Source organism: Histomonas meleagridis (genome assembly GCF_020186115.1).
Source record: "Histomonas meleagridis strain 2922-C6/04-10x chromosome Unknown contig_25, whole genome shotgun sequence".
NCBI lineage: Eukaryota > Parabasalia > Tritrichomonadida > Dientamoebidae > Histomonas > Histomonas meleagridis.
Window position 1 is genome coordinate 118,664 of NW_027150831.1, and position 27,006 is coordinate 145,669.

Sequence of the window (27,006 nt, forward strand, 5' to 3'; positions counted from 1 at the left end):
CTTTGGTACATATTTCAAATAAATATTTAATTAAATATTCTTTACCACTTTTGGTTTCATATTTAATAAATAATAATAAAAGAAGTTCATAAATGTTAAATGTGGTTTGAATAGAGTCATCATCCGAATATTTAATCGCTTTTATTAAGATAAATACTAATTTCTTCCAGATACGATGAAGAAATTTGGAGCGTGGTAAAATAGAAATTGTATTTATTGATGAAAATCGTCTCGACTTTTTGTTAGGTTTATCTTTTTGTGACAAATTTTCTGACGATAGAGAATTTGAATGGTTTATGTAAAATTCCTTGTTTTGTTTATTGTTTGTTTTGATGATTTTTGGTGTTTGTGTTTTGTTTAATAATTTTTCGGTGCTTTTCATTTCATTATCTAATGATAATATGATTTGGAAACAGATTTCAATTGGAACAGTTTGGAAAAATCGTTCTTTTTCATATATAGTTTGGATGTTTTTTGTCGATATTTTTATTGATTGAAATTTTTGATTGTTTATAGTAATTACTCTTAAGCTTTCAATAAAAGTATCAATTAAAATACCTTTTCGATCACATGAATCAAGAAAAGAAGTTAAGAAAAAATTATTTTTAAAAAACAATTCATAAAAAAACATCAATGATTGGTGTTGTGAAGAGGTTCCGTTTAAATTACAAAGAAAATATGAAAAAATGGAAATTGATGTGTCTGGAAATATGTCACAATAATAAACTAAAAAGGAAATAAGGAAGTTAACTTCGGAAATATCAATAATTGGAATAACAACTGAGTTTTCAATGATTTCTAATAATGATGGCTCATTTAAAATAATGGAATGATGCGATATGGCTAGGTTTTCCCACAGTTTAAAGAGTGTGTCTTTTGGAATATTTGGAATATCAAGCCAAATTAATGGTTTCGATAATATTATGGATGAAATATCATAAAAAATGGCATAAACAACAGCAAAAAGAGGTTTGCTAAATTTATGCTTACATATTTGTATGAGATTTTCAATTTCATTATCAGATATTTGTGGATTTTCAGTGTGGATAAAATTAATAAACAATGAGATCATTTGTAAAGAGGATGCATATGACGTTGAAGAAACAATTTGACTTGGTCTAATTATTAAAGAAATTGACATTGAAAATAATAATTGAAGAATCTTAATATCTGTAATATAAACTGGCAGCAAAGTAGCATAAAATTGCAGTAACTTTAAAACTTGCTCTGTTTCTGCATTATTTGAATAAATTTGAATTCCATGTAATAATTTTTGGATTGATAAAGAAGGGAAAAATTTTGATAATATTAAAACACAAACTTTATTCACAAGGCTTGATGCTTGCTTTGAATATTTTTTATTTTCAAGAATCATTGATATTGCTTTGATCAAATTTGAATCATCTGATACATCCTGTTTTTTAGAAGATAAAACTTCTTGGATAATACTTTTTGCTTTTTCTGAAATATTTAGATGAGAAAATTTTGCAATTTCATTAAGTAATTGCACGAAATTTTCTTTTTCCATCTTAAAAATTGTAAAGCTTTCAAAAATATGTTTTTTTGCCTCAAAAACAGGGGTGCCCCAAAATTAATTACGCTTACGAATCGAAGCTGTCCAATCATAGAAAGTATGATTTAACTAGCTCAAACCAAAAATAATTTCATCAACAGATTCTAAATCTTGCATAAACTTGGGTAAAGAATAATTTTTAATCAATGTTTTTGTTTTAGCGTTACTTGTCTTATTGTTCATTAATGAGTTTTATAATTTTATCCAGAATATTAATATGGCGCCATTTTTGACGGTTGTGGTAACCGTTTTTTATCATAATGCTAAATTAAACATAAATACCATTTATTTTAAGCCTAGAAGATTGCTGAAACTCTGTTTTTGAGATTGACTATATATGTATAATATATATTTAAATTGGTTAGGTTCGCAAAAAAATATCTTCAAATTGATAAGCTTTTAACTTGAGATGAATTCACTGAGAATATCTTAAAATTCTCCCACAAAAGTATGTTGAGTTTTTTTTTATTAAAGTTTTAACCTTTGACAATTAATGTCAAAAAAATATTTTTCCATCAAACTAAGAAAAACAATTCTTTACTAAAAGATATTTATTTTAGCTAATATATATTAAAAATATTTACATATTATTTTAAAACTATTTTCTTCATTCAAAACACTTTTCTTTTAAAATCATTTATCTTCTTCATTTAATTCTGACCAAATAGAAAGGTTTTGCTTCATGAGCCCTAATGTTGCCATTGCTTCTTTTTGTTCTATTTCGTTAAGATTTTGGAGAATTTGTTCGGAGTTATTAACTTCATTCTCTAACATTTCAGTTGCTGCTTCATAATTTTTACGGATCTCATATTTAAAAACAGCAGCATTTAAAACAAGTGTTAAACGAACAAGATCAAAGAATGGTAAATTGGAATCGCTGACATTGAATGCTTCACTATATGCTTCTTCACCCATATTAGCAGCAGAAACAGATTCTGTTTCATCAGAATACTCTGCAACATATCTGTAAAAGTCTCCTTTTAACTTTAAGAAATATACTGACATTTGAGGATCTTGCGCATTTGGTAAAAGAATATTGTCGATAAGACCAATAGCTTCTTTACATAGAGGGATTAACCTGTCACACATTTCCTCTTTTTTCTTAAGAAGAAATGAAGCCATTTCTGTGTGATTCATCTCTTGTTCAATTTCATAATATGAATTAATAATACCTAAAGAGCTTCTTAAATTATCGATAATTTGTTTATAAACAACTTGGAAATAGCCTCTAGTTTTAATATCTAAAACAGGATTTAAATTAATAAGTTCTTTAATAGATTCAATAGCACTTGAGTTTCTTCCTTGGGAAAGATACATTGAAGAGAAGAACATTAAATCTTCTTGCTGTTGATCTATCATTGCGAATAAAATGATTTTTGATGGCTGGAAAGTCGTTTATATTTTCCGTTAATAAAGAAGCCGTTTATTAAATTCCTATCGGAATATTAAACGGTTTCGCAACTTTTTTTAACTGGATGAATGAAGAAACTAAAAAGGACATAATTGAAACAAAACTCTCAGATCGGTTAATTGGTGTACAGGAAAATAACATTAAACCAGTTCAGCTCCCTGATGGAAAAGAAATTTTTTTAAGAAGAATTGAAGATCCACCAGTAGATTTAGAGCAAAGTTCATCTGATTACTCCGAAGAAGAGGAAGAAGAAGTTAATGAGATAAGCAATATTACTGAAAATCCTGTTGAAGGAATCCCGCCTGATATTATTGCTGATGATGAAATTACTAATGATTTACAAAAATTTAATACACAGGATACTCCTTTTGATATGGAGACAGAGCAGCCACAAGAAGAATTGGATTTATTTGAAAAAAACGATATTTTAGATCAAGATTCATCTCAAAATTCATCACAAATGAAATCTCCATTACCTAACTATCATCTTAGTCCTCGGAGTTTATCATGTCCTACAAAAGGGTTTGTTCCACCAAATTTGCCCTCATCTCACTCGACACAGAAATCGCCTCTATCGGCGGATGAAAAAATGACACCTTTCTCAACAAACCGTCACAAACCTCCCGGTAAAACCGTTAACCGTCAGTTTTGTTCTGGTTTCATTATTCTTATTATTGCTATTTTTATTGGTATCTTTTCCTTTACCAAACTCAAACAAAACACTGAAATATTTGTTGACACGAATAATTTTGAAGAACTTGAATCACAACTTATTTTCCAATTAAATGATTGCATTTCACCAATAGAAAGCATCCCAATTACATCTGAGTTTAATGATGACTTCATTAAATATATTGCATTTGATTCTAATCACGTACAGATTTCGAATTCTTCTTTTGTCATTTCCCAACCGAGCAGGACACTTTTTTGTAAAGTAGTCGATTTTTGTGATTTGCATTCAGATCTTTGTGGCTTAACAATTGTTTGGCTGATTGTGTTTTTCCTTTATATTTATTATTTATTTGCGAATTATCAAACAAATAAAATTTATCCAATAATTGTAAATCTTCTGAAAAGTAAAGATGGTCAAATGTCTTACATTGATGACGTAAGAAGAAATGTTGAATCACAAGGAAATAATGTATCATGGACATGGGGATTCATCAAAAGAAAAGTTGAGAAAAATGGAAACATAAAAACAGTTCGAATGGCGGGCGAACGACCTTTTTGGTCATTAAAGTAATGTGAATTTATTACTTGATTTATGATATATATATATTTGTAAATAAAAATTGGTCATGTTATTAAATGTGCAAACTTTTAAAATCACAAAGACTGTTTCAAGGAAATGTAAAAGATATAATAAGCTGTTAAGTTTCCAATGACATGTTTTTATAACTAATAATATATCATACATAGTAACATTTATTTAATTTTCTTTGTCGAATCAGTGCGGTTCTGAATTCAAATTCAATGCATTTTGAATGACATGACACTTTTCCCAAAAGTGAGTAAAACAACAAATATAACGGCTAACACGTGCTCGAGCAAGATGGACGATTCAAAGCTAGACGTAATCATGCGGAATATTATATCAACAGGAGTTATCAAAATGGATGCAGAGGAAGCCATCTTACTATGTAAAACTGTTAGTACAATCTTATTGAATGAACCAACAGTACTTGATTTAAGCCCACCAATAAATATTTGCGGTGATATTCATGGTCAGCTCTATGACCTAATAGCAGTTTTCCAATCAGGTGGTTTTGATCCATCTGTCAAATACTTATTCTTAGGTGATTATGTTGATAGAGGACCTAACAGTGTTGAAGTCATATGCTTACTCTTTGCTATGAAAGTGCGTTTCCCATCCAACATATTTTTATTGAGGGGTAATCATGAAAGCCCTGAGATGACAGAATACTTTGGATTTGCTAATGAATGTTGCACCAAATTAAGCAACGAAGCTTTATCATATTTTTACGGAGCCTTTTGTTGTCTTCCAATATCAGCCATCATTGGTGGTAAGATATTTTGCGTTCATGGAGGGTTATCACCCGATCTTCAATCAATAGACCAGATCCAAGCAATCAAACGGCCAACTCCAATACCTGAAGAAGGTCTCCTTGCAGATCTTCTCTGGTCCGATCCATCAAGATATGTTACTGAATGGGGTCCAAATGAACGAGGCTCAACATATACATTTGGACCTAGCGTCGTGCAGTCGTTCTTAGAGAAGAATGGCTTCATTATGCTCATCAGAGGCCACCAAATGGCGCAAAAAGGAGTTGATTTCCCATTCGCACCGTTAAAAACCGTCGCGACCGTTTTCACTGCATCATGTTATGCTGGACAAAATACAAATAAAGCAGCATATATGTCCTTCGACCAAGCGCTTAACTTCAATATCTTCGTGTTGCATCAAAGCGCTGATATTAATGAAGAAGAAGCCGAAAATGAATAAGGAAAAGTTTTTTGAATAAATCTTTATTTTGCTCAACGCAATGACAGCGAGTTTTTATGTTGTTTCGTTTGATAATTTGGTTTTTTGATCAAAAACTTCTGAACTTGTCCAAGCATTTATGAATATTATGACAGCAAAAGTGACAAAATCAAAATGTTTCTTTCATTTTACCCAAAAGATATATTATATTTCTTATAATCAAAACATTTTATAGTCTTATGTGGAATGAAATCATAAATGTCATAATTAATTATCCAATATAAAGCAATTCTTAAACATTTTTTCTTTCTCAACCGAAGCAAAAACATTATTAATCTTCTAATATTTTGTGTTAAATAGGTTTGGCTTGTTTTTCATAGTAAGGGTAAAACAAGTAACTCTAATTTTTCATCAAAAACACGAATTCGCAACATAACAACCGTTGAAGAAATTTTATCAACAGTGTTTTAGAGAGGAATTTTATCCACCCTCTGAATTTTTCAAAGGACTTTTTCATTGTCAAATTGGAATATTGAGGCGAAAATAATCAGCTAAGGAACGAAAGAGTTAACCAAAATGAGCACAAGGATAGACGCACTCAAAGAATACACCATTATTTCCAAGATAGGTGAAGGAAACTTCAGTTCTGTATACCATGTACAACACAAAGTTACTCAAACACCTTATGCTCTAAAAGTATTTAAAAGAAAATTCCAAAAAATTGAAGAAATTGAACAAATCGAAGAGATAAATATCATGCGTAGGATCAAAGATTCTAAAAATGTTATAAAGCTACACGAAGTAATATTTGAACCAAAAAAGTTTCGGCTGTCATTGGTAATCGATTTAATGGATAAAGATGCCTTTGCTTATATGAGGGAAATTCGTGGACCGTTTCCAGTTAATCATGCTCTTTTACTTGTATATCAACTCTTGACTGCTTTAGATGATATTCATTCCAAAAACATAATACACCGAGATGTCAAACCAGAAAATTGTTTTATTAACCCACGTAAAATGGAGCTTAAGCTTGGTGATTTTGGGTCTTCTAAAGATCTTTCTTCCAATACTCCATTAACTGAATATATATGTACACGTTGGTATCGTCCACCCGAGCTTCTTCTTTCCTGTGGCACCTATGGTCCTGGCATCGACATATGGGCAGTTGGCTGTATTCTTTATGAATTCTTAACGGGCTTTCCATTATTTGCAGGAAAAACTACAATTGACCAAATAAATCGAATTCACCGAATCCTCGGGACACCATCGCATACTGTACTTGCCGAAATGTGCCCACCTGATAAACTTCATACATTTGAATTTGTCCAATATCCACCACAAAAGCTTTCACGGCTTTTACCGAAAGTCAGCCCATCCATAATTGACCTCCTTTCCAAACTTCTTGCATATCGGCCAAAAGATCGTATCACTGCAAAAGCATCTCTTTCACATCCCGCGTTCAAAGAAGGCCAAAAGCCGAACTTCTTTAGGCATCCGAACTTAAGCACTTCATCTGCGCCTGGAATAGATTATATTGCAATTGCAAATGCGATTAAGCAAGACGATCAGTTAAGCCCGAAAATTAAAGATGACGCTACTGTGGTTAAGAAGGATATAACAAAAAGGGCAAACTCTGTCGTTGTAGTACCAAGACCTCCAGGCGGATTCGAAATTCCGAAATCGCAAAAAAAGAAAGTTGTTATTTCAACACCTCCATCATTTTCAATGCAGAAAAACGAAGAATTTTTCTGAATAAATATGTTTTTGATTGAATAAATTTGATGTTTTAAATTACAAAAATTATTTCATAATAAAAACAAAAAATCAATTGTGAAAGTTTATTCATTCTTGAAGTCATTCGGCAATTTTAATTATAATTGTCAAATAGATTTCATAAGTTGATATAAAACTGACATGTTTGACGGTTGAAAAAATTATTGAAAAGTTTACTTAGCTGATGGTAGGTTGTAAAAAATGAATGTAATTTAGCATTGCGCATAAACTTTAGGGAAAATCATAAAGTCCTAAGTATATAGTGTGATTGAAATAAAATATTTATTTAATATTGTCTTTTTCTGATTAAATATTCTTTCACTTGAATTACTGTAGGTGGACTCAAATAGGCAACATTGAGTAGGCCATTTTCAATCTTGATATCTGGCTGATTATCTAAAATAATTTTTGTTAAATCATGAACTTCATTCTCTGTGCAATCGGCCAACTCTTTTTCTAGGTTAATATAATCATTAGAATCTAGGAAATAAATTTGAGGCTTTTGTTCAATTGGTTTTATGTGTGAAAATTTCTTGATTTTATCAGTTTGTTTTGAAAAAGCACCACATAACTTGTTTCTAAGTTCTCCCATCATTCTACCCCATTCTACATTTGATAAAAAATATTTTTTTTTCTGTTTTTCGATAATTTTTCGAATTTCATTTGAAGCTATTTCATAAAAACCTTGATACTGTTCCATAATAGAAATTTTTTGCTCCATTTCATTAAGTATATCACTTATTTTTATATAATGATTATTTTCAATTCTTGTACGAATAGCATTAAAAGTATAATAATCGCTAGGATCATCCGGATTTTCATTGAACGAAGATGAAATTGGGTGAGAAGATACAGCTTTTATAAATTTAATTGCCTTTTTTTGTGTTTCTTTGTTCATTTCCCATCAATTTTTTAACGGATTCAGCTTAATTGGTCATATTTTATACTTGCCATTTTACTACTACTGAATTTATATGAACAATGTTTTGACCAAATAATGATTCAATTTAAGTTAGCATGTTTGCAATGTTTCTATCTTGAAATTGATTATAATAAACAAAAAATTAAATCACGGAAATATCTTACTAAAACATTATGTTAAATTCAAAAATCAGGTTGGAGGTGAAATAATTTTTATTTGGTGATCCGAAATGTAATTCGAAATTTAACAAAATGGTTACATGGTATGAAAAAAGTAACAAGAGATGGCTTTTGCATGTGCTGCATATTTGAAATTAAAAAATAGCAATAATTAAAATTGTTGTTAAAATATGTCAATCAATGGATCGTAGTCTGATCTGCTCTGTGGAATAGTTGGAGGTTTGTTAATATTACCATTGCTTGAAGAATTTCCTGTTGAATTTCTTTGTGGGAAATCAACCAATTCCCAAAGATCAGTTGACTCTCTGTTTGTTCTTGTTATCTTGAATTGCTTTTTAGCACGAGGCATTGGGTTTTTTAATGAAAGAATGCTCGGGTCTTCACCGGAGCTGCTGTTTCCATAAAGATATGACTCTGTTGGGTTTACACTTTCACATCCTTTTGGTTGAACGGAAATTGTGAAGACCTTTCTAGTTCTTGAAGGTATAGGATTTCTGATTTCAGACGATGGAAGCTTTGGAGGCTGAGCTTGAACACCTGCTGGGTCTATGGAGTGACGTGAGACAACGAATCTATTCTTCTGAAAGGACTGACTTCGTGGTTTGACGAGGCTGTCCATCTTGTGCTGGAGTGGTCCTCTCAATTCTCGACAATTTTTCTTTTTTGTGAGCATCGGTTTGGTTTTATTTGGTTTATTCACTTAAATTAACGGTTTCCATCTAAATGACGTTCTCAATAAAATTTAATCGTTTTGACCTGAAAAAAAACAGTTTTATAAAAAAATTTGAGGGAGACGTTAGGGAAAATTTTATCATACTTTTTGAATTAAAAAAACCTAAGAATAACCGTAAGTCCTTGAGGCATTTAAAGCGATTCTTTCACATTCTGATCAAAGGAATTGCTATACTCATTAAAAATGAAAGTACGCTTTGTGCTTTTTACATATAAAGTTTAATATAAAATTTTTTGTTAAGAAGTAAATCATGAAAAAATACAACATTATAAATATCGCCAAATTCATACAATAAGTAATGGACGATATGCCTTCTCATATGTCTTGAGAGGTATACCTTTCAAACGTATAAATGTTAATACATTTTCTCAACTTATTATTTGCTAATCCCAAATTTGAAATTTGCAGTGTCTTATTTGCACTTTAAAGAATAGGCAAATTAAATTTAAATATTTTTCAATCATTGTCAAATACTATTTCAAATTAAAAATTTAAGTAACTACCCCTACAAATAAATATTTATGCATAATCATTTGCTGTTGGTTTAAAAGATACTTTCCTTTCATTTTGATGAAGAAACATTGTGGAATTAATTCCGCAAATTGGGAAACAGTTTATTGAAATTTCAATAAAAACAGTTTTATTCGTAGAAAAAGTTCGAGATGGCCGTTAATTATCAGTCAATTTGTTTTTTGGAGATCTTCGTTTTGGGATGTTTCATTTCTCTGATTTTTATCAGAGTTTCTTCGTTCCCACTGCCTTAACATAAGTTGCCACCTGTTTCTGATATTGTTGTCCGATCTATTTACAAAAAATTTTGATATTTTATTCCACCTTGGACCAAACTCTGAATACTTTTGCACAAGCAACTTGTCTTCTTCGAGAGTCCAAGGATCATTTCGAAGAACAGGATCAAGATAATTTTTCCATCTTTCTCTACATTGGCGAAGATTACGAGTTCCCATCAAATTTGAAATTAATTTCCATGAGGATGTTCCATGAGCTTGAACCAATTCTCTGAGTTTTTGATCTTCTTCTGGAGTAAACTTGCATTTTACGTTTTTTCCAAGTGACTCATTGGCGTCATGTGTTTGTTGTGCAATTTGCTGTTTTTGCGTTTCATTGACTAAAATTTGTGGGTTAATTGGTTGGGGCACATTGCAAATGAATGAAAACATGAATTTGTAAAATCTATGTGAAAACAATCGAAAACGGTTTTTATGGTTTCCATGCAAATTTGAATACGTTATCTGTCAAGTTGAGTCAGAAAATTTTTTTATTTAGTTTTTATAAAAAATAGAAGATATATATCTTTCACGTTTAAAATCAAGAAATTGGTTCAACATAACAGATTTTTTAATGTATAAGTAATATGTTTAACAATTACTCAATATTTTATTAAATGTAATTGGAATCATTTGCTTAAAAAATTACATATTACATTTTTGTGATATACGAAATATCAAACTCTCAAATCAATTATATTAATCGAAATTGAATAAATAAATCTTTATGCACCAATGCATGTGATTTGGCTTAAAGGTTTTTTAAAATTTAAAAAATTTAATTTGTATTTTTTATTTATTTTTTATATGAAGCTTTTTCGATTTATCTTTTATAAAATGCACAACATTAACTGTGGAACTATCGACAGCATGACACATTTTCCCAAATGCTTTGGAAATTGCATGAGTTGAATGCAAGTGACTTACTTTATCAGTGCATTTGGAAGAAACATTGTCTGCAAACTTAAATGCTTTTGTGAAACCTTTTTTGATTGATTTTTTCATGTTTTTATCATTTTTATTTTGTGATATATTTTCCGTATCACTTGCTTCACTTGTATTTATTGAGTCTGTACTTTGATCACTTTGATTCTGTGAATCATCAAACGAAATTAAATTTGTTTCGTCTTGTTGATTTTCGCTTGCTTGAAAAGGATTCATGTCATCATAATTAATGAACCCATATGGGTTAGAATAATCTGTTTCTTGTAATGACATCAAAACAAAATATGAAGTTATCTCACCGATTTTTTCGCTGTTTGAAAACTTCACCGAATTACCGTTAATTTAAAGGCCGGTATCAATAGAAAAAGTGGAACATTGAATAGGGTGCCCTATTTTGGACGATAGACTTCTGAATGAATATGATCACGTTGGTGATGATGAAAAGAACTAAGCATGACAAGAAACTTCCACCATTTATTTGCAAAGCTTGTTGAATACGCCGCTGGCTATTACTCATATAAATGGGTAGATGTACTTGATGCAGAAATATTTACGAAATTCAAAAAAGAAGGGATACTAAATGGGGAATTGGGTAATGAGTTCAGGGGGGTTTGTCAAAGGCTAGTGAACCAGTGAATGTACTGTTTAGAGATCCATCGCCTCCAAAAGCACTTTATCTGCTTAGTTAGCACCAACACTGCTTCTAAGCAGATTAAAGTAAATAAAATTTATATGTGATAACGTGTTTGAATAAGATAATTATTAATGTTTAATGAGGAAATGCTTAATTTGTTTAGGTGTGGGTGGTATTTGGGTGACAACTAGTAATGGGTTTACATAGATTATAAAAGATTATTGGGAAAATGAGTTGTATTCTTTCTGAGAAGTTATTGTTTTCATTTAAGTTGTCACTTTTGATAGGAAAAAGTGCAAATTTTTGGTTTTTTATTAATGTTGAATGACATTACAAATATTTACAACAAATTACTAACTCCACTTGAACATATCGTGTTTGATTTAACTGAAGAAAATTTTGATTTTTCAATAGTGAATATTTGTCATTTGTTAATTTCTTGGCTTTCATTTCTTGAAAATTATTTAAACATTTCAACATTGGAAATAAAAAAACATAATATGTCAATTAAACATGCATATAACTAAAATTGAATTTCTTTTTCAAAAGATATAAATCATGAAAAACTTCTTATAAAAGCATATGATTCACAACCTTTAATGCAACAACAAATACGAGAAATCTAGCAGACCATTATATCATATCCAAAATCCAATTCATTTCCAACTTTGACCAAGTAAATTTACTTATCTCGATATAAAATATTTTATTATTGATTCATCGAATTATTTTTTGCTAAAGATATTCAAAAAAATGAACAACATATTGAATATATATTAAAAGAAACTAATGATTCGACATATAAACAAATTGCCATGAAAATAATTTCGAATTATAACACATTTTCTGTTCATCCAATTCGATCAATGATAAATTAACAATACAAGAAGAAAAGGATATATTTGTCGGTCAATGTGAAATATGCGTGAAAATTTGTTTAAATGGTCCAATGGAATTACTGAAGGATTTCTTCTTAAATTACAAAATTATATTTCAACTGATAATTTTGATATTCCAAAACATTTTGATTGCCTTTTTACTTCATTGATATCTTCGATCTCTTTTATTTATAGATATGAATTCTTAAATAGAAAGGTTTCCATTATTAATACATTCATTGATATGTTACCAATGTTAAAAAAATAATTTGGAATATTTCGATATTTTAATCGACGAATATAACAAAGATAAAGATGATGAAGAAATAGTAATAAAATAGCCTCTAAACTTCAAATAATTTCATATATGAATTTGTTAAATAATTTGTTTTTAGTTGTTTGACATATTATTAATCATTTAAAATTTTAAGTAAATTTTTTGAGAACTATTTATGTGACCATAATGATATTTTTTTAAACATCTTTACTTTAAGTATAAAAGTTGCAGTAAAGACTTTGTATCTATGTTGTAAGCTTGCAAATTTAGCTCCATTGCAAAAGTGTCATAGAAAACGATAAGATTTTCTACGGAAATTAATTCGTTTTTTGGAGGGTTTTAAATCAACAAAAAGTTATGTACAATGGCATTTTTTGAAACCAATTTTCCTCATGACGAGGGTAATACCAACTTTAGGGATTGATCTTGGAAACAAAAGAATTGTAGGTAGCATACTTTCAGAAATAAATACAAATATAGGAGTTAGAGCCGCAATTATGACAGATTCAATGTCGTGCCGATTTACTCCTTCATTTGTTTCTTTTACACCAACGGTTCGATACTCTGGCGACACAGCTGCTTCTAACAATTTGGTACCTAATGTAATAACTATTTATGATTTAAATAAATTAGTTGGGTTAAAGTTCAATAGTAATGAACGTATTGAATTGCAAAAGCAGTTTGTATTTGATCTTTGCGAGCTAGATGATAAATTTACAGGTATTGTTATTAATAATGGGAAAAAAGAATTCCAAATCAAACCTGAACAATGCATTGCTTACTTACTCAAAACAATTTTTTCTTATGTCCAATACCAAGAAGATTCATTTTCAACAACGAACTTTACACGTTGTGTAATCACTGTTCCACCTTGGTTTAATATTCAACAAAGACAAGCAATTTTTGATGCTGCCTCAATTGCTGGCGTTGACTGCATATGTACAATTAACTCCACAACAGCAGCTGCAGTTAAGTATGCAGTTGATAATTATTCTAAATTTAAAGATAATAATATATATGTCATTTTTATTGACATTGGTGACACATCTATGAATGTTGCAGTTGTATCTATTTGTTATACTAAACTAAAAGGGAAAAAGCCAATTAATGTTCAAGTTTTGAGTTCAATAAGCGATAGACGTTTTGGAGGCTCGAATGTAACAAAAATAGTTCAACAACTTTTCGTAAATAAAATTAAAGAGAAATATCCAAGAATCCAACTATCCAAAATACATTTATTAAATATTTATTATGCTGCAAACACAGCTAAAGAAAAGTTATATATTAACAAAAAAATCAAAATGAACATAAACGTTGGATGTAAAGAATTGCCCAATGGATTCGAATTTGACTTTGAAAGTTCCGAATTCGAAAAAAGTATTGAGGAACTTGCCAAACAAATCAAGGATCCTATTCTCGAAGCATATCAAGATGCTCATATAAAGAGATATAATGATTTGGTGATTATCGGCGGCGGATCTCGCGTTAACCCATTTTTACGCAATATTTCTCGCTTATTTCAATCACAAGAAGTTAAGCCAAATCCTATTCAAGACGAATATATTGCACAAGGAACAGCTTATGTAGCAGGTGTATTAGAACCAAACTCTTATTTAAACAAACGAGTACAAATTGATGACATATATCAACAAAATCAATATGGCGATAATAATAAGATAGACATATATGCAGAATATGGAAACTTTACAAAGGTTTTGTTTACAAGAAATTCCAAAATTCCAAATGAAAAAACAATTAATGTTCCACCAAAAACAAAAAACTTAGATATTAAAACAAAACAAATGAAAATTGGAGAAATTAAAACAAATGGATCAAATAATATTCGTATTGGAATGAATCTTTCACAATTAATTGAAGTCATGCAACAAAATGGTATAACTTATACGCCAAATATTGGGATAAAAGAAATTCAAAAATTTAAAGAAAAAGAAAAAGAAATGCAAAAAAGAGATGATGATTATCAATACCTTGAAGAGCTACAAAATACATTACAAGCAAATATTTATACAGCACGTAGACTTAAAGATTTTTTAGATCCACAGGAATTAGAAAATATTGTAAATGAAAATAATTCAAAAAATATTGATATTTCAGAACAAATAACAAATATTAAAAATTTAATAGAACATGCAAATTCTAGAAAAAAAGTTTATGGTTATATGAATCAATTTAAAACAAAAAATAATGAAGCTTTAAAATTAGTGAAACAATCAAATACAAACGAATCAAATTTTTTATACCAAAGTTTCATAAATAAATATGAAGTGTTATCTAAATGGTTCGAACAAGAGAAACATTATGAAGATCCACAAATTCAAGAATGGGAAAACAATAATATTGTAAAATGTGCTGGAAACTTACTAAATGAAATAGATAATGTAATTCAAACAGCTAAAAATGAATTAAATGAAAAAACAGAAAATATTAAGAAAGAAAATCAAAGTACAGAAAAATTACCTCAAAAAAAATTAAAAACGTTTATTGGTAATTTAGTGAATGAATATATGAAGAAAGAAAAAACAGAATTAAAACAATACATAAACGAAGAAATAACAAGAAATCAAAATAGTTTCATTAAAGAAACCCAGAAATTAAATGAATTATATGAAAATATAAAAAATGAAAAGCAAGAAATATCAAAAATAAAACAAAAAATAATTGACGAAGTAACAAAACAATATCAAACATCTTTCCAATATCAAATTACAAAATCAAATAAATTAGATGAAAATGAATTAAATGAATTAAAGCAGAGCATAATTAAGAATGTATCAGAACAAATGCAAAATAATTTAAGTGAAGAAATAAATGAACTTAATACATTAAAGGAAAATGTAAAAAGCAAAATTAAAGAAATAGCTCAACTAAAAGATAACTTATCGAAGCTAATACAATATGAAATTAACAAAGCAAAAGATGATTTAAAGGAATATACTGAATCAAATTTAAAGCAATTAAAAATATATTTTGATCATGATCTTGTAGAAGCGCAAAAAAAATCCTCAGATATATCAGATGAACAATTAATAACTATAATAGATGAACGATTAGCAAATATAATAGATGAAAGATTGGCAACTATAATAGATGAACGATTAACGAATATGATGGATGAAATATTAACAAATAAATTAAATGAGAAACTAAAGGAAATGATGCATTCAATATTATCAAGCTTAATGCAAAACTTTGATAAAATTGTAACAACACCACTAACAAAATCATCATCAACACCACTTGCGAAACCTTCATCAACCGAGCAAACACCAATGAAACGGACGAATTCATCAATAACACCACTATCAAAATCATTATCAGAGCAGTCATCAATACCACCATCATCGCCACATCAGCGACAAAAGACATTCCAACCAAAACAATCACCACCATCATCATCACGAACACAAAGAACAGGAAATCAGACAAAATCCCAACAAACAAATAGATTTGTGTATGGTAATTTTAAGGGATACTTGAAATAAAAGTAAAGAAGACCTTCATGATCTCATCTCTTTGTTGAAACCAAAAAATTGTCAATAAAAATATCATAACTATATTAGTATGGGCTTTTTTCTAAACACTTTCATAGACATATCAAATTCGGAAATATAGAAAAAATGTGTCCAAAACGATATTAACAATGAATAATAATAAGCTCAAAGCATTGAGTGTTCAGTTAAGCCTAATATAAGATTGAACCTCAGTCTGGTTTCTGTGTTTGCTGTGTGCTCCTGTTGGTGTGAGGAGGATTATCTATCGTTATTGTTTGAATAATTTACTTAGGCCCGACCAATCACAAAAAGTTGATACATTGGCGGTTTATAACCGTTGAAGAAATGGTTAGTGAACATGGAGCTTCAGCAATTTGAAGCTCTTTTACAAGGGACCATAAGTGAGTCAAATGAAGACCGGAATGCAGCAGAATCTATTATAATCCAAATGAAATTGCAAAACTATAATTTATTCATCTCAACTCTTTTTACTTTTTGTTTAAATAATCAAAATCCAATTACATTACGTATTGCGGTAATCCTTCTTTATCGAGAGACCCAAGCAAGTAATTTATTAATCGAAGATCAAGAGTTATTTACAATTTTCTGGACCAATTTCACCAATTTATTTCAACAAATTCTCTTGTTGAATATAAATGATGAAATATTGCTCAACATTTTCCAGCAAATATTTGTTGTTATTTCAACAATTCATCCAGAAGTACATCCAATTGATTTTTTACTTCAACAATTGCAACAATTTCCGCAAACTAACATAAGTTTTATAGTTGACACAATATCAAACATCATAATGAGTTCAGATCAAAGCATTTATCCCATTCATGAAATTTTAATACTTCTTCAAATGGAAAACATATTCTACAACACGAAATTCCATTTATTAATTTCGATAATACCATATCAACAAAACATCGAAATATTACACAACATATTTACAAATTTACTTCATTCGATACCCACTGAATCCATTTCGTTTGTTTTAAAAGAATTAATCGAAAACTTTAATAAAATAATTCGATTTATAGCATTACATATTAATGAACTCTTTGAATTCATTACATTAATTATTGGAAATGAAGAATTTATATATTTGTCATTAATATTACTAACAGTTTTAGGTAAAAACTTTAAAGATGATGAAGAATTAATATATTCGATCGTATTAATATTTTTCCGTCTAATTTCACAACAAAACAAATTCAGTGAATTCGCATTACAATGTTTTTCAGTAATATGTAATAAAACGTCATCAGATATAATCATTAACACAATAAAAAGAATTTATTCAATTGATCAAACAAACATTTCGACGTTTTTACTAATGACTTCTGTATTTAATGGCGAAATTACATTTGTTTTAATAAATCATATTAAAGAAATCACCGAAAACATTATCGTTTATATAAATAATGATAATGCTCAAGTTCGTTATAGTGCAATTAAAGCGATTTCACATTTATGTAATGTGTTATCACCATTTATACAAGACGAATGTTTTTATGTAATATTTCCAATTATATTTAATAATATTATTCATGAAACTAATGAACAAATACAAATCGAATTATTAAAATGTTTAATTCATTTGTTTAATAAATATAATATAAAAGAAGAAAACGAAATATTTCAACAATTATATAATGTAATAATTCATATTTTATTAAATACAAATTCGGAAATTATTCGTTTGTTATCATTAAAATTATTAAAGAAATTCATTAAATCAATGAAATTATTATTTATAAAATTCGTTCCTTCTTTAATGTCAACAATTTCACAGTTCTTAAACACAAATATTTATTTATCGATGATACAAATTGCTGAAATTTGTTGTAAAGAATTTAAGGAAATTTTAGTTAATAATAAAGAAATGTTTTTACCATTTTTAGAAGTTTCGATTTCGAAACGAAATTTCTCAAATGAAAATGATTTAATCATTTGTAATAAATGTATTATTACATTTATAAAATATTTTGGAAAATTAATTTCCAATTTATTAACACCTTTTATAACACATTTAATAAAAACTTCTTTTAATGATATCGAAATCACAAAATTTAATCAAAACGATGGAATTATAACAATTCCAAGTTTTGAACAAATTCCTTCAAAGGATAACAATTTTGTATATTTCGGTAATGTTTTAAGTATAAATGAAATTAAATATAATATAATTTTACTTAAAATAATATTTGAGTCAATTCAAGAAAATTATTTCGTGTTCATTGAGGATACTATTAAATTATGTCATTATTGGATAACTTCGATTTATTATTTCGATGGGATTGCTTTGAATTGTTGGGATTTTTTGGATATAATAATCAAAAGTATAAACGATCCGAATTTAATGAAATTTTTAACTAATGAAATAATATTTTGCTTTATTAATTCATTTTGTTTTTTGGATATAAATAACTCCGATAAAATTTGTAGCGTTTTATTACATGCTTTAATATTAGGAAAAGATTTTATTGAAGAAAATGTTTTGGTGAAATTAATGGAATTATTTGTTGAATTTATTAAACAAAAATGTGATTTAAAGAATAAAATTCATGAATTTATATTCGAAAAATTGTTTTTTATATATTGTTTTAAGAATTTTAATAATTTTTCGATTCCGATTTTTCAAAATAATATTCTATCTTTAGTCGTTATAATGATTGATCAAAAATATTTGCAAATTTTTCCTTTTACAATTTTGCCTTATTATTACATATATTCAAATGATTTTTCGACATTTGAAATATTATTAAATTCTCTTTTGGATTCGATTACGAATAATTTCGAGCAAATTAATGCCGTCTATGCTATAAAAGCAATTTGTTTCATATGTGAAAAAATTAATATAAATCAAAACGTTTTAAATGTGATTTTGGATAAAATTGTTAACGTTTTGTTACATAAAAATGACTTCGAAAATGATTCTTTGATATTTTTCGATTTATCTTTATATGCTTTCGTGAGAATAATCAAAAAATACGCTTTGTTATCAGAAAATAATATAAAATTATTATTCGACTCTTTACCTTTTTCGTCAGCTTCAAATGAATGTTTATTAGTGATGAATTTTATTGTTGAATTAATTAAAAATAAATACAAGGAATTAACCGCATGTATCGGGAATGTAAAGCTCTTAAAAATTCTATTGTTCCACATCAATACAAAGTTCGTATCGAATGACGATAATATCGTTTTGATTGAATTTGTGAAGGCACTTTTAAAAAGTTTCCCGGAAATACAAAATCAATTGACCCAACAAGAAAAAATCAAAATCGGTAGTTTAAACCTAAATTAATAATTAGTAAATGTATTTGGATCAATTACACAACCGCAGACCAAACCTCCAAATCCTCTCAATCGATTTTTAAAGGGTAAATTTAGAACGATAGGAAACGATCCCGCTTTTTCAAAGAAATTATCATTCTTTCAATTTGATTTTCAATAAAAATATAATTGACACGTGTTTTAAATGAAAATAGAAAATGGAAAACGGTTTGACAAAATATAATCCGATTAAAAAACATTTAAAAAGTGATATATGTCATAATAATTTATTGAATACTTTATGATATCAACTTTTTGAATAAGTTGTTTTACACAAGTGTGCTTGTTTGTGATGTATGGCTACCATTCTAACTTTTAAGATACATATGCATAAATCAAGCTATATTTTGAATACTTAAAAGATCAAGAAAAATATGGTTGACAATAATGAAAAACAAATCATGAATAAAAATTGGAACATGAATAAACAAATCATGAAAAAAAATTGGAATATGAATTAAAACAAATCATGAAAAAAAATTGGAATATGAATTAAAACAAATCATGAAAAAAAATGAAATATGAATAAAAAATGAAATATGAATAAAAAATGTAATATGAATAATAATTGGAATATGAATTAAAACAAATCATTAAAAAAATTAAAATATGAATAAAAAATGAAATATGAATAAAAACAAAGAATAAATAAACAATAAAGCACAATTAAAACGAAATATAAATAAAAGTAAAGCATGCTTCATCAAAAAATAAAACTCATAATAACAATAAAAATTATAAAAAAAAATCTAAATAAAAATTGATTTTTTATTCATATTGAATATCTTTAAGTGCTATTACAAAAGCATTCCACAAATTTTCTTTGTTTTGTCTTCTCCAAATAAATCTAAATAAATGCCCTTTAATATATTTTTGATTTTTATGAACTGAACACAGTCTACACTTGATACCATTCCATGTTGCCTCAATGGTATTGGTATGTATTCCTTCATCTAATTTAAATCCTTCGGAATGGTTCACTTGTTTGAGTGTGTAATTACAATTTAGATTTTTGTTTGAATATTCGATTGCTGGCATGTATGCACTCCAACAATCTGTATATATTATTGATCCTTTTTCTACATTAAAAAAAATTATATTAGATAAGGTTTCAATGTTTCTACTGTTTACCTTTTGTGCGAAAAGTTTCTTATCTGGAGTTCTCTCAACTCCTCCCACTACCCATGATCCTTCTACTGGATGTCCTCTATGGTGCTTTCATCTATTTCGACGATAATGTTTTCACCACCAATTTTCTGTGAATTATCCTTTATTTGAAATGAAATTAATCGATCAAACTCATGATAATAATTACAAATTGTTGTAAAATAATGTCCTATTTGATTCTGTACAGAAGTTACATTGATTTTATTTATCCAATTATATAAAAGACGCATTATTTCGTTAATTGGCAAATGACAATTGTAAAGAAAAGTATTATTTGTAATAAAATATGTTTTTCGACATCTAGGATTTGTACATCTAAAAATTTTGAAATGCCTGGTGCAAGTGCCTTTGCAAAAATCGCATGTATATGTAACAGGTAAAACATTGTAAAATTGAAGATATCTTCATCATGATTGCAATTTCTTCATTTTCAAAAATTTTACAAATTTCATCATAAAAGGGAATGGATTTTTGCCTTGATTGATGTTGTTGTGGTTGTTCTTGTGTATAATCATGCCGTCCTTCCATTGTTTTTTAAGTTTTATCCAAAAATATACACATTCTCATAAAGTATTCAATAAATTATTATGACATATATCACTTTTTAAATGTTTTTTAATCGGATTATATTTTGTCAAACCGTTTTCCATTTTCTATTTTCATTTAAAACACGTGTCAATTATATTTTTATTGAAAATCAAATTGAAAGAATGATAATTTCTTTGAAAAAGCGGGATCGTTTCCTATCGTTCTAAATTTACCCTTTAAAAATCGATTGAGAGGATTTGGAGGTTTGGTCTGCGGTTGTGTAATTGATCCTAAATCTCTTTAGCATTAATATCAATTCCTTCTTGTTCAAGAAGTAATTTAACTATTTCTGTATAACCTTTTGAAGATGCTTTCATAAGTGCTGTATCAAATAATTTAAATAATTTCCAAAAAATACTTTGAAATATAAAATTATTAAAATAAATTTCAAATAAAACAAATAAATATTTTTAGCATTAATATCAATTCCTTCTTGTTCAAGAAGTAATTTAACTATTTCTGTATGACCATTTGAAGATGCTATGATAAGGACTGTATCAAATATTTAAAATAATTTCCGAAAATTATTTTGAAATAGAAAATCATTGAAATAAATATTAAACAAAATAAAATAAAGTTTTTTTCATTAACATCAATTTTTTCTTGTTTAAGAAGTAATTTAACTATTTCAGTGTGATCATTTTTAGATGCATTCATTAATGCTGACCAATAATATTTAAAAAAATATTAAAAATTATTTTTAAACAAAAAATTACTAAAACAATTTTTAAACGCACCAAAAAAAATATTCTTCTCACTGATATCAATTCCTTCTTGTTCAAGAAGTAATTTAACTATTTCTGTATTGCCATATTTAGATGCTAAAATAAGTGCTGTATCAAATAACATGAAAAATTTCCAAATATTATTTTGAAACAGAAAATTATTTAGACAAGTATTAAACAAAATATATAAATATCTTTAACATGAATATCAATTCCATTTATTTTAATAAGTATTTCAACCATTTCATTGAAACCATATTTACATGCAAGCAAAAATGATGTACAATATAACATGAGCAAATTCCAATTGTTAATATGAAATATCAATTTGCAAAAATAAACTTTAAATGAAACAATTAAAACATTCTTCGTGCTGACATCGATTTCATTTTGTTCCAAAATATATTTAACAAGTTCAATGTTTCTTGTTTCTGATGAAATAAGTAATATATTATTTGGAAGGCGTGGATATTCTTTATGAAAGTATTTGACAAGATATAAATTTCCATTTCGTGTTGCTTCATTAATAATATCATCGTTGATTTTCATTCCATTTTCCAGTAAAAATGTAAAAATCTCATAATTATGATATAAAAATACATTCTTTTCCTAAATCAGTTAAGTTTTTAAACCTTTTATTATTATTTTCATATAAATATTTAAATATATCATTTTTATGGAATTTAATTGCTATTTTAATTGATCCTTGAAATGATATATGATTTTGCTTACATAAATGAATAATTTCTTCATTTCCTCCTGCTACAGAAAAATTTGCCTGTGTCTTTTAAATCTGCGCCATTTACAAGTAAATATTTAAAACATTTAATTGATCCGAAAAATGCTGCATAATCAATTAATCTAACAATTTTATAATTTTCATTTATAATTGAACATCTTTCATAAAGTGATTTTGGAATTATTTGATTAAAATTAAAATCATTTTGTGATGATATTTCTTGGAGTTTTTCTATTTCATCATTTCGAATTATTTTTGATATTTCATTTGGATTATGTCCTTCTTTAATTAATTGTTTATGAAGTTCCCAATCATTCTTTGATAGTTCTTCATAATTATCTAGGATTTGATCCTTAAAATCGGAATATTTAAGTTTTTTTATTTCTCTTTTTGACATATAATGTGCAAAATATGGATTCTTTACGGTTTGAATGAAGTTTGGTTGAATAAAATTATGTTCAACCAAATTTTCAAGAAGATAAAATGATTCTTGTGTATTCTTTTTAATAAGAATATCTGTGAATATTTCGAAAAAGCTTGGGTTGACTTTTTTACTCGCTTCAAGTGCTTCAATTTCCTTTAAAAAATTTAAACACATATCAAAATCATAAATATTTGTAGCACACAAAGTATATAAAATTTGAGAAATAATTATGTTGCAAGATATTGGATGAATATTATCAAAATTGTTAATTATTGAATTTGTTGATTTCATAAGATTTTTTCCATTCAAATCAAAAAACATCTTCTCGATTAATGTGAGTGTTTCCCATTCACTTTGAATTTGATTTTTCATTTTTTTTGGTGCTTTTAACAGGGATTTGCTCAGGATTTGTACTGAACGATATGTATTGAATTCGTGTCACTTTTCAAATTGGGTGTAAATAATGATGTTTGGTACCCTCAACTTTCCACTGTGAAGAATTTCTAATGTAATTCTTGTTGAGACGTTGATTACGCTACTCATATTATGCATAAAAATTTTCGATAAATCTACCGATTTTGTAGTAAACAATTATAGAAATCGAAAATCACTCCAGAAATGTATCCAATTCATGAAGCAAGTTTATACCTGAGCAATTCTACTTCTTTAACCTTTCCCCCACTAATTTGGTAAAAATTTTAACAATCGTATTTCCAATCACATGAATTTCTTTAGAAACAAGAACCTCAAGAAAAAGAACGATATTAATATCATGATTTCCTAACCCCTTTTGAATAAAAATTTGTTATAAAAATCATTTTCCCAATAATATTAAACTGGTGATAATCATCAAGAAATCTTGAAAATAAGGAATAAAATTACTTTTATTTCGAATGATTCATTGAATTGAATTGGTTTTTAAAAACAAAAAACAAAAAAAAAAAAAAAAATAAAAAAAATGAAAAGTCATTTATTCAAATGTTTTTATTGCTTGCTTCCCGTAGCAACAATACATAACACATGTATTTTATGTTTTATTTTTAATTAGTGTATATAAAAAAATATATTTTTGTTTTATGAAATTAAAATTTAATTTCTAAATAGTAGATCTTATTCAAGTATGTAATAATGCATGTGCTTTGGAAACAAGGTTATCTGACTTCGGAACAATAAAGAAATTTTGAAGTATTAATCAGTGTATTGATTTTTTAATTATATTTTTTTTAATAGGACTTTTTAAGAACTGATTTAACTAATTATCATAGAGTATTTTATAATTGTTCTAAAATATATTTGATAATTCCCATGTGATATTTTAAAATCTCAATTTTTTTTATATTTTAATAGGTGTCAGAGATGTAAGTCAAACCCTGTGTGGTATAATAAAATATCATAATGTTTAATATTTGTTTTTCATCATCCAATCCATATTTTTTCATATCACATTTCGTATGAATGAGACTGGACTGGCACAATCAATGCAGCCAACCATGTCTTCAGATTTATTTTCTCAAGCAAAATGTAACAAACATTGGATACGAAATTGCTTTAAATTGTTTCCATCTACACCAAGCTTTTTGAACAAAAATAAAATTACATATGTTTTTGAAGTTTCACCAATAAAAGCAAAGCCACCATTAGAAAGTCCTAACAAAAATTCCAAAGTTCCAAGGTGTATTAAATGTCATGCATTTCCTTCTCATTTTTGTGACTTTTCAGCAAATCATTGGGAATGTGGTGTTTGTAAAACTAAAAATGCAATCAAACCACAAACGTTTTTACCACAAAGCGAAATATATGACATAATTCTCAGTCAAAATGAAAAGCCTTTATATTTATTTATTTTTCATAATCAATTTTTTTTCATCAATGAAACCAGTAAAACTATACTTGGGAGCTTACTTGATGATTGGTCACATTCTGTTGACGCTGATGTATCACTTATTAAAATTGGACCAAAAATCACATACTATGATTTACAAAAACCTCGCTCTTTCACATATTTTGACATCAACTACCCACCTCTAATCATATGCAACTCAAAAGAAGCGCATTTTTTACCTTCCTTTGCATCAATGAATTCATCAGATAAATCTACAATAACCGGTTCGGACTTTTTCAACCATCTTTCTGCACTTCTAAAGAATCTCAAGCACGCGCACATATGTCTCTGCGCATTCTCGATGGATTTACAGAGCCCGTTCGAGCTCGACGCGTCTTTAAAAGAAGTTCTTGCATCAAAAAGAGTTTCCATACATTTGTTTACTTCGAAAAACGCAGACTGTAGTAGCTTTGCAAAGTACTGTGATAGGGTTCATCTTTTTGAGCTTGGATCAAATGATCTTGTTGCGCCAGAGTTGTATCAATTCCTTAAATCTGATTCACTGTTTGGAGCAAGAGTAAAAGTTTTGACTCCTAACTGCTTTGAGGTTCTGCAGTTGAGCTCTAGAAGAAATATAACGGGCCCTGAGACATTGTTGACTATGCTTGATGGTCAATCTTCGATATTTGTTGATGCAAAAATGACTAGACCAAGTAATTCACAATCACTCGTGTTTCAGATCGTTGTAACTGGAATAAGGTCTGACGGCAAGAAAATACTTCGAGTTTTAGGATTTGAAGCAAGATCAACATCTAATGTTGAGAGCTTTGATGGTGTTTTATATGGTTGTTATTTGGCTAGACAGTGTGCTGTTGATTCGTATTATATTAGTTATGAAGAATCTTATAGAGAGCATCGAGAAAGATGCATTCAACTCGTTTCAGCGTGGTCATCCGACGGTTATTACAAACGGTCGATTTTACCACTTTTCCGAGATGTTCCACTTTTTATGTATTCCATTCAAATTTCAGACATGTACAAAAGTTCTGCCACGGCTATTGAAAAAGTGGCTACTGTACTCAATTTGATGAATTCAACAGTTGATATAATGAGAAGAATTTTATACCCAATTTTATTGTTACCACCTCTTTCATTTCCTCATAGGTTGCAACGTTCATCAATCGGAGCTTTTAAGTTTATAGTTTTTATTCGTGATTTTGATGGAATTGCAGTTATACTTGATGACCTAAATCATGATGAGGAAATTCAAGAGATCTCAGATAAGTATGAAGTTCCAATAACGAAATGTTCGAATGGAGAAATATTAACAAATTTTTTTATTGAAGAACAAAATCCGACTTTTGCAAGGTTTACAGAAAAGCTCGAAGTTGAAGTTAATGGAAAGCGATTTTGATATTGTTTTTGTTTGTGTTTGTATAAATAAAATATTCTAAATTTGTTGTTTTTGATTATAAAAGAAATGTTAAATTATACAATATTTTCTTGAATTTGAATACAAAATAAAGAACTTAATTGAATGTTGTTTAAAAAAGTCAAATCTATTGATTGTATTTTACTTGAAATAAATTTGTTTGTAATTATTATTTCTTGAATTAAAATATGGATTTTGTTATAAACATTTCTTGGATACTAAAATATTAGAAATAATTTTTAAATGTTATTTTTAAACTTTAAATTATTTATATAAATTTCAAATAAAACAAATTGATATTTTTATCATTAATTTCGATTCCTTTTTGTTCAAGAAGTAAATTAACTATTTCTGTGTGACCTTCTTTTGTTGCATAATAAAGTGCTGTTTGAAATAATTTTTATAATTTCCAAATATTATTTTCGGATATAAAATTAATATAACAAATCCAAAGTTGAACATATAAACATTTTTAGCATTAATATCTATACCTTTTTTTTCGAGAAGTAATTTAACGATATCGATATGATTATTTTCTGCTGCAATAATAAGAGCAGTCCAATGTCATATAAATAAATTCCAAAAATTATTTATAAACAGCAAATTTAAAAAATAAACTCTAATTAAACCAATGAAATTCCTTTAGAATTTACATCAATATCTTTTTGTTGAAGAAGTAATTTCACAATATCTGTATGT

At 27.8% G+C, this 27,006-nt stretch overlaps 7 protein-coding genes across 7 annotated transcripts; 5 read left to right on the forward strand and 2 right to left on the reverse strand.

The window, feature by feature from the left end:
• Positions 1-2,206: 2,206 nt before the first annotated feature.
• On the reverse strand, positions 2,207-2,932 carry GO595_004096 (14-3-3 protein; the record flags this gene model as incomplete). Its single annotated transcript, XM_067917191.1, has 1 exon — positions 2,207-2,932. The coding sequence occupies one exon, from the start codon at positions 2,930-2,932 to the stop codon at positions 2,207-2,209; it is 726 nt and encodes a 241-aa protein (XP_067775634.1).
• A 116-nt stretch (positions 2,933-3,048) lies between these two features.
• On the forward strand, positions 3,049-4,227 carry GO595_004097 (uncharacterized protein; the record flags this gene model as incomplete). The annotated part of the gene is made up of 1 exon (XM_067917192.1): positions 3,049-4,227. One exon carries the CDS (start codon positions 3,049-3,051, stop codon positions 4,225-4,227), a length of 1,179 nt encoding a protein of 392 aa, XP_067775635.1.
• Positions 4,228-4,536: 309 nt separating this feature from the next.
• On the forward strand, positions 4,537-5,448 carry GO595_004098 (Ser/Thr protein phosphatase; the record flags this gene model as incomplete). Its single annotated transcript, XM_067917193.1, has 1 exon — positions 4,537-5,448. The coding sequence occupies one exon, from the start codon at positions 4,537-4,539 to the stop codon at positions 5,446-5,448; it is 912 nt and encodes a 303-aa protein (XP_067775636.1).
• An 828-nt stretch (positions 5,449-6,276) lies between these two features.
• GO595_004099 (CMGC family protein kinase) lies at positions 6,277-7,179 on the forward strand (the record flags this gene model as incomplete). The annotated part of the gene is made up of 1 exon (XM_067917194.1): positions 6,277-7,179. The coding sequence occupies one exon, from the start codon at positions 6,277-6,279 to the stop codon at positions 7,177-7,179; it is 903 nt and encodes a 300-aa protein (XP_067775637.1).
• Positions 7,180-8,464: 1,285 nt separating this feature from the next.
• GO595_004100 (uncharacterized protein) lies at positions 8,465-8,974 on the reverse strand (the record flags this gene model as incomplete). Its single annotated transcript, XM_067917195.1, has 1 exon — positions 8,465-8,974. The coding sequence occupies one exon, from the start codon at positions 8,972-8,974 to the stop codon at positions 8,465-8,467; it is 510 nt and encodes a 169-aa protein (XP_067775638.1).
• A 3,971-nt stretch (positions 8,975-12,945) lies between these two features.
• On the forward strand, positions 12,946-16,056 carry GO595_004101 (dnaK protein; the record flags this gene model as incomplete). The annotated part of the gene is made up of 2 exons (XM_067917196.1): positions 12,946-14,587; positions 15,662-16,056. The coding sequence occupies 2 exons, from the start codon at positions 12,946-12,948 to the stop codon at positions 16,054-16,056; spliced, it is 2,037 nt and encodes a 678-aa protein (XP_067775639.1).
• A 9,180-nt stretch (positions 16,057-25,236) lies between these two features.
• On the forward strand, positions 25,237-26,289 carry GO595_004102 (uncharacterized protein; the record flags this gene model as incomplete). The annotated part of the gene is made up of 1 exon (XM_067917197.1): positions 25,237-26,289. The coding sequence occupies one exon, from the start codon at positions 25,237-25,239 to the stop codon at positions 26,287-26,289; it is 1,053 nt and encodes a 350-aa protein (XP_067775640.1).
• Between the last annotated feature and the right edge of the window lie 717 nt (positions 26,290-27,006).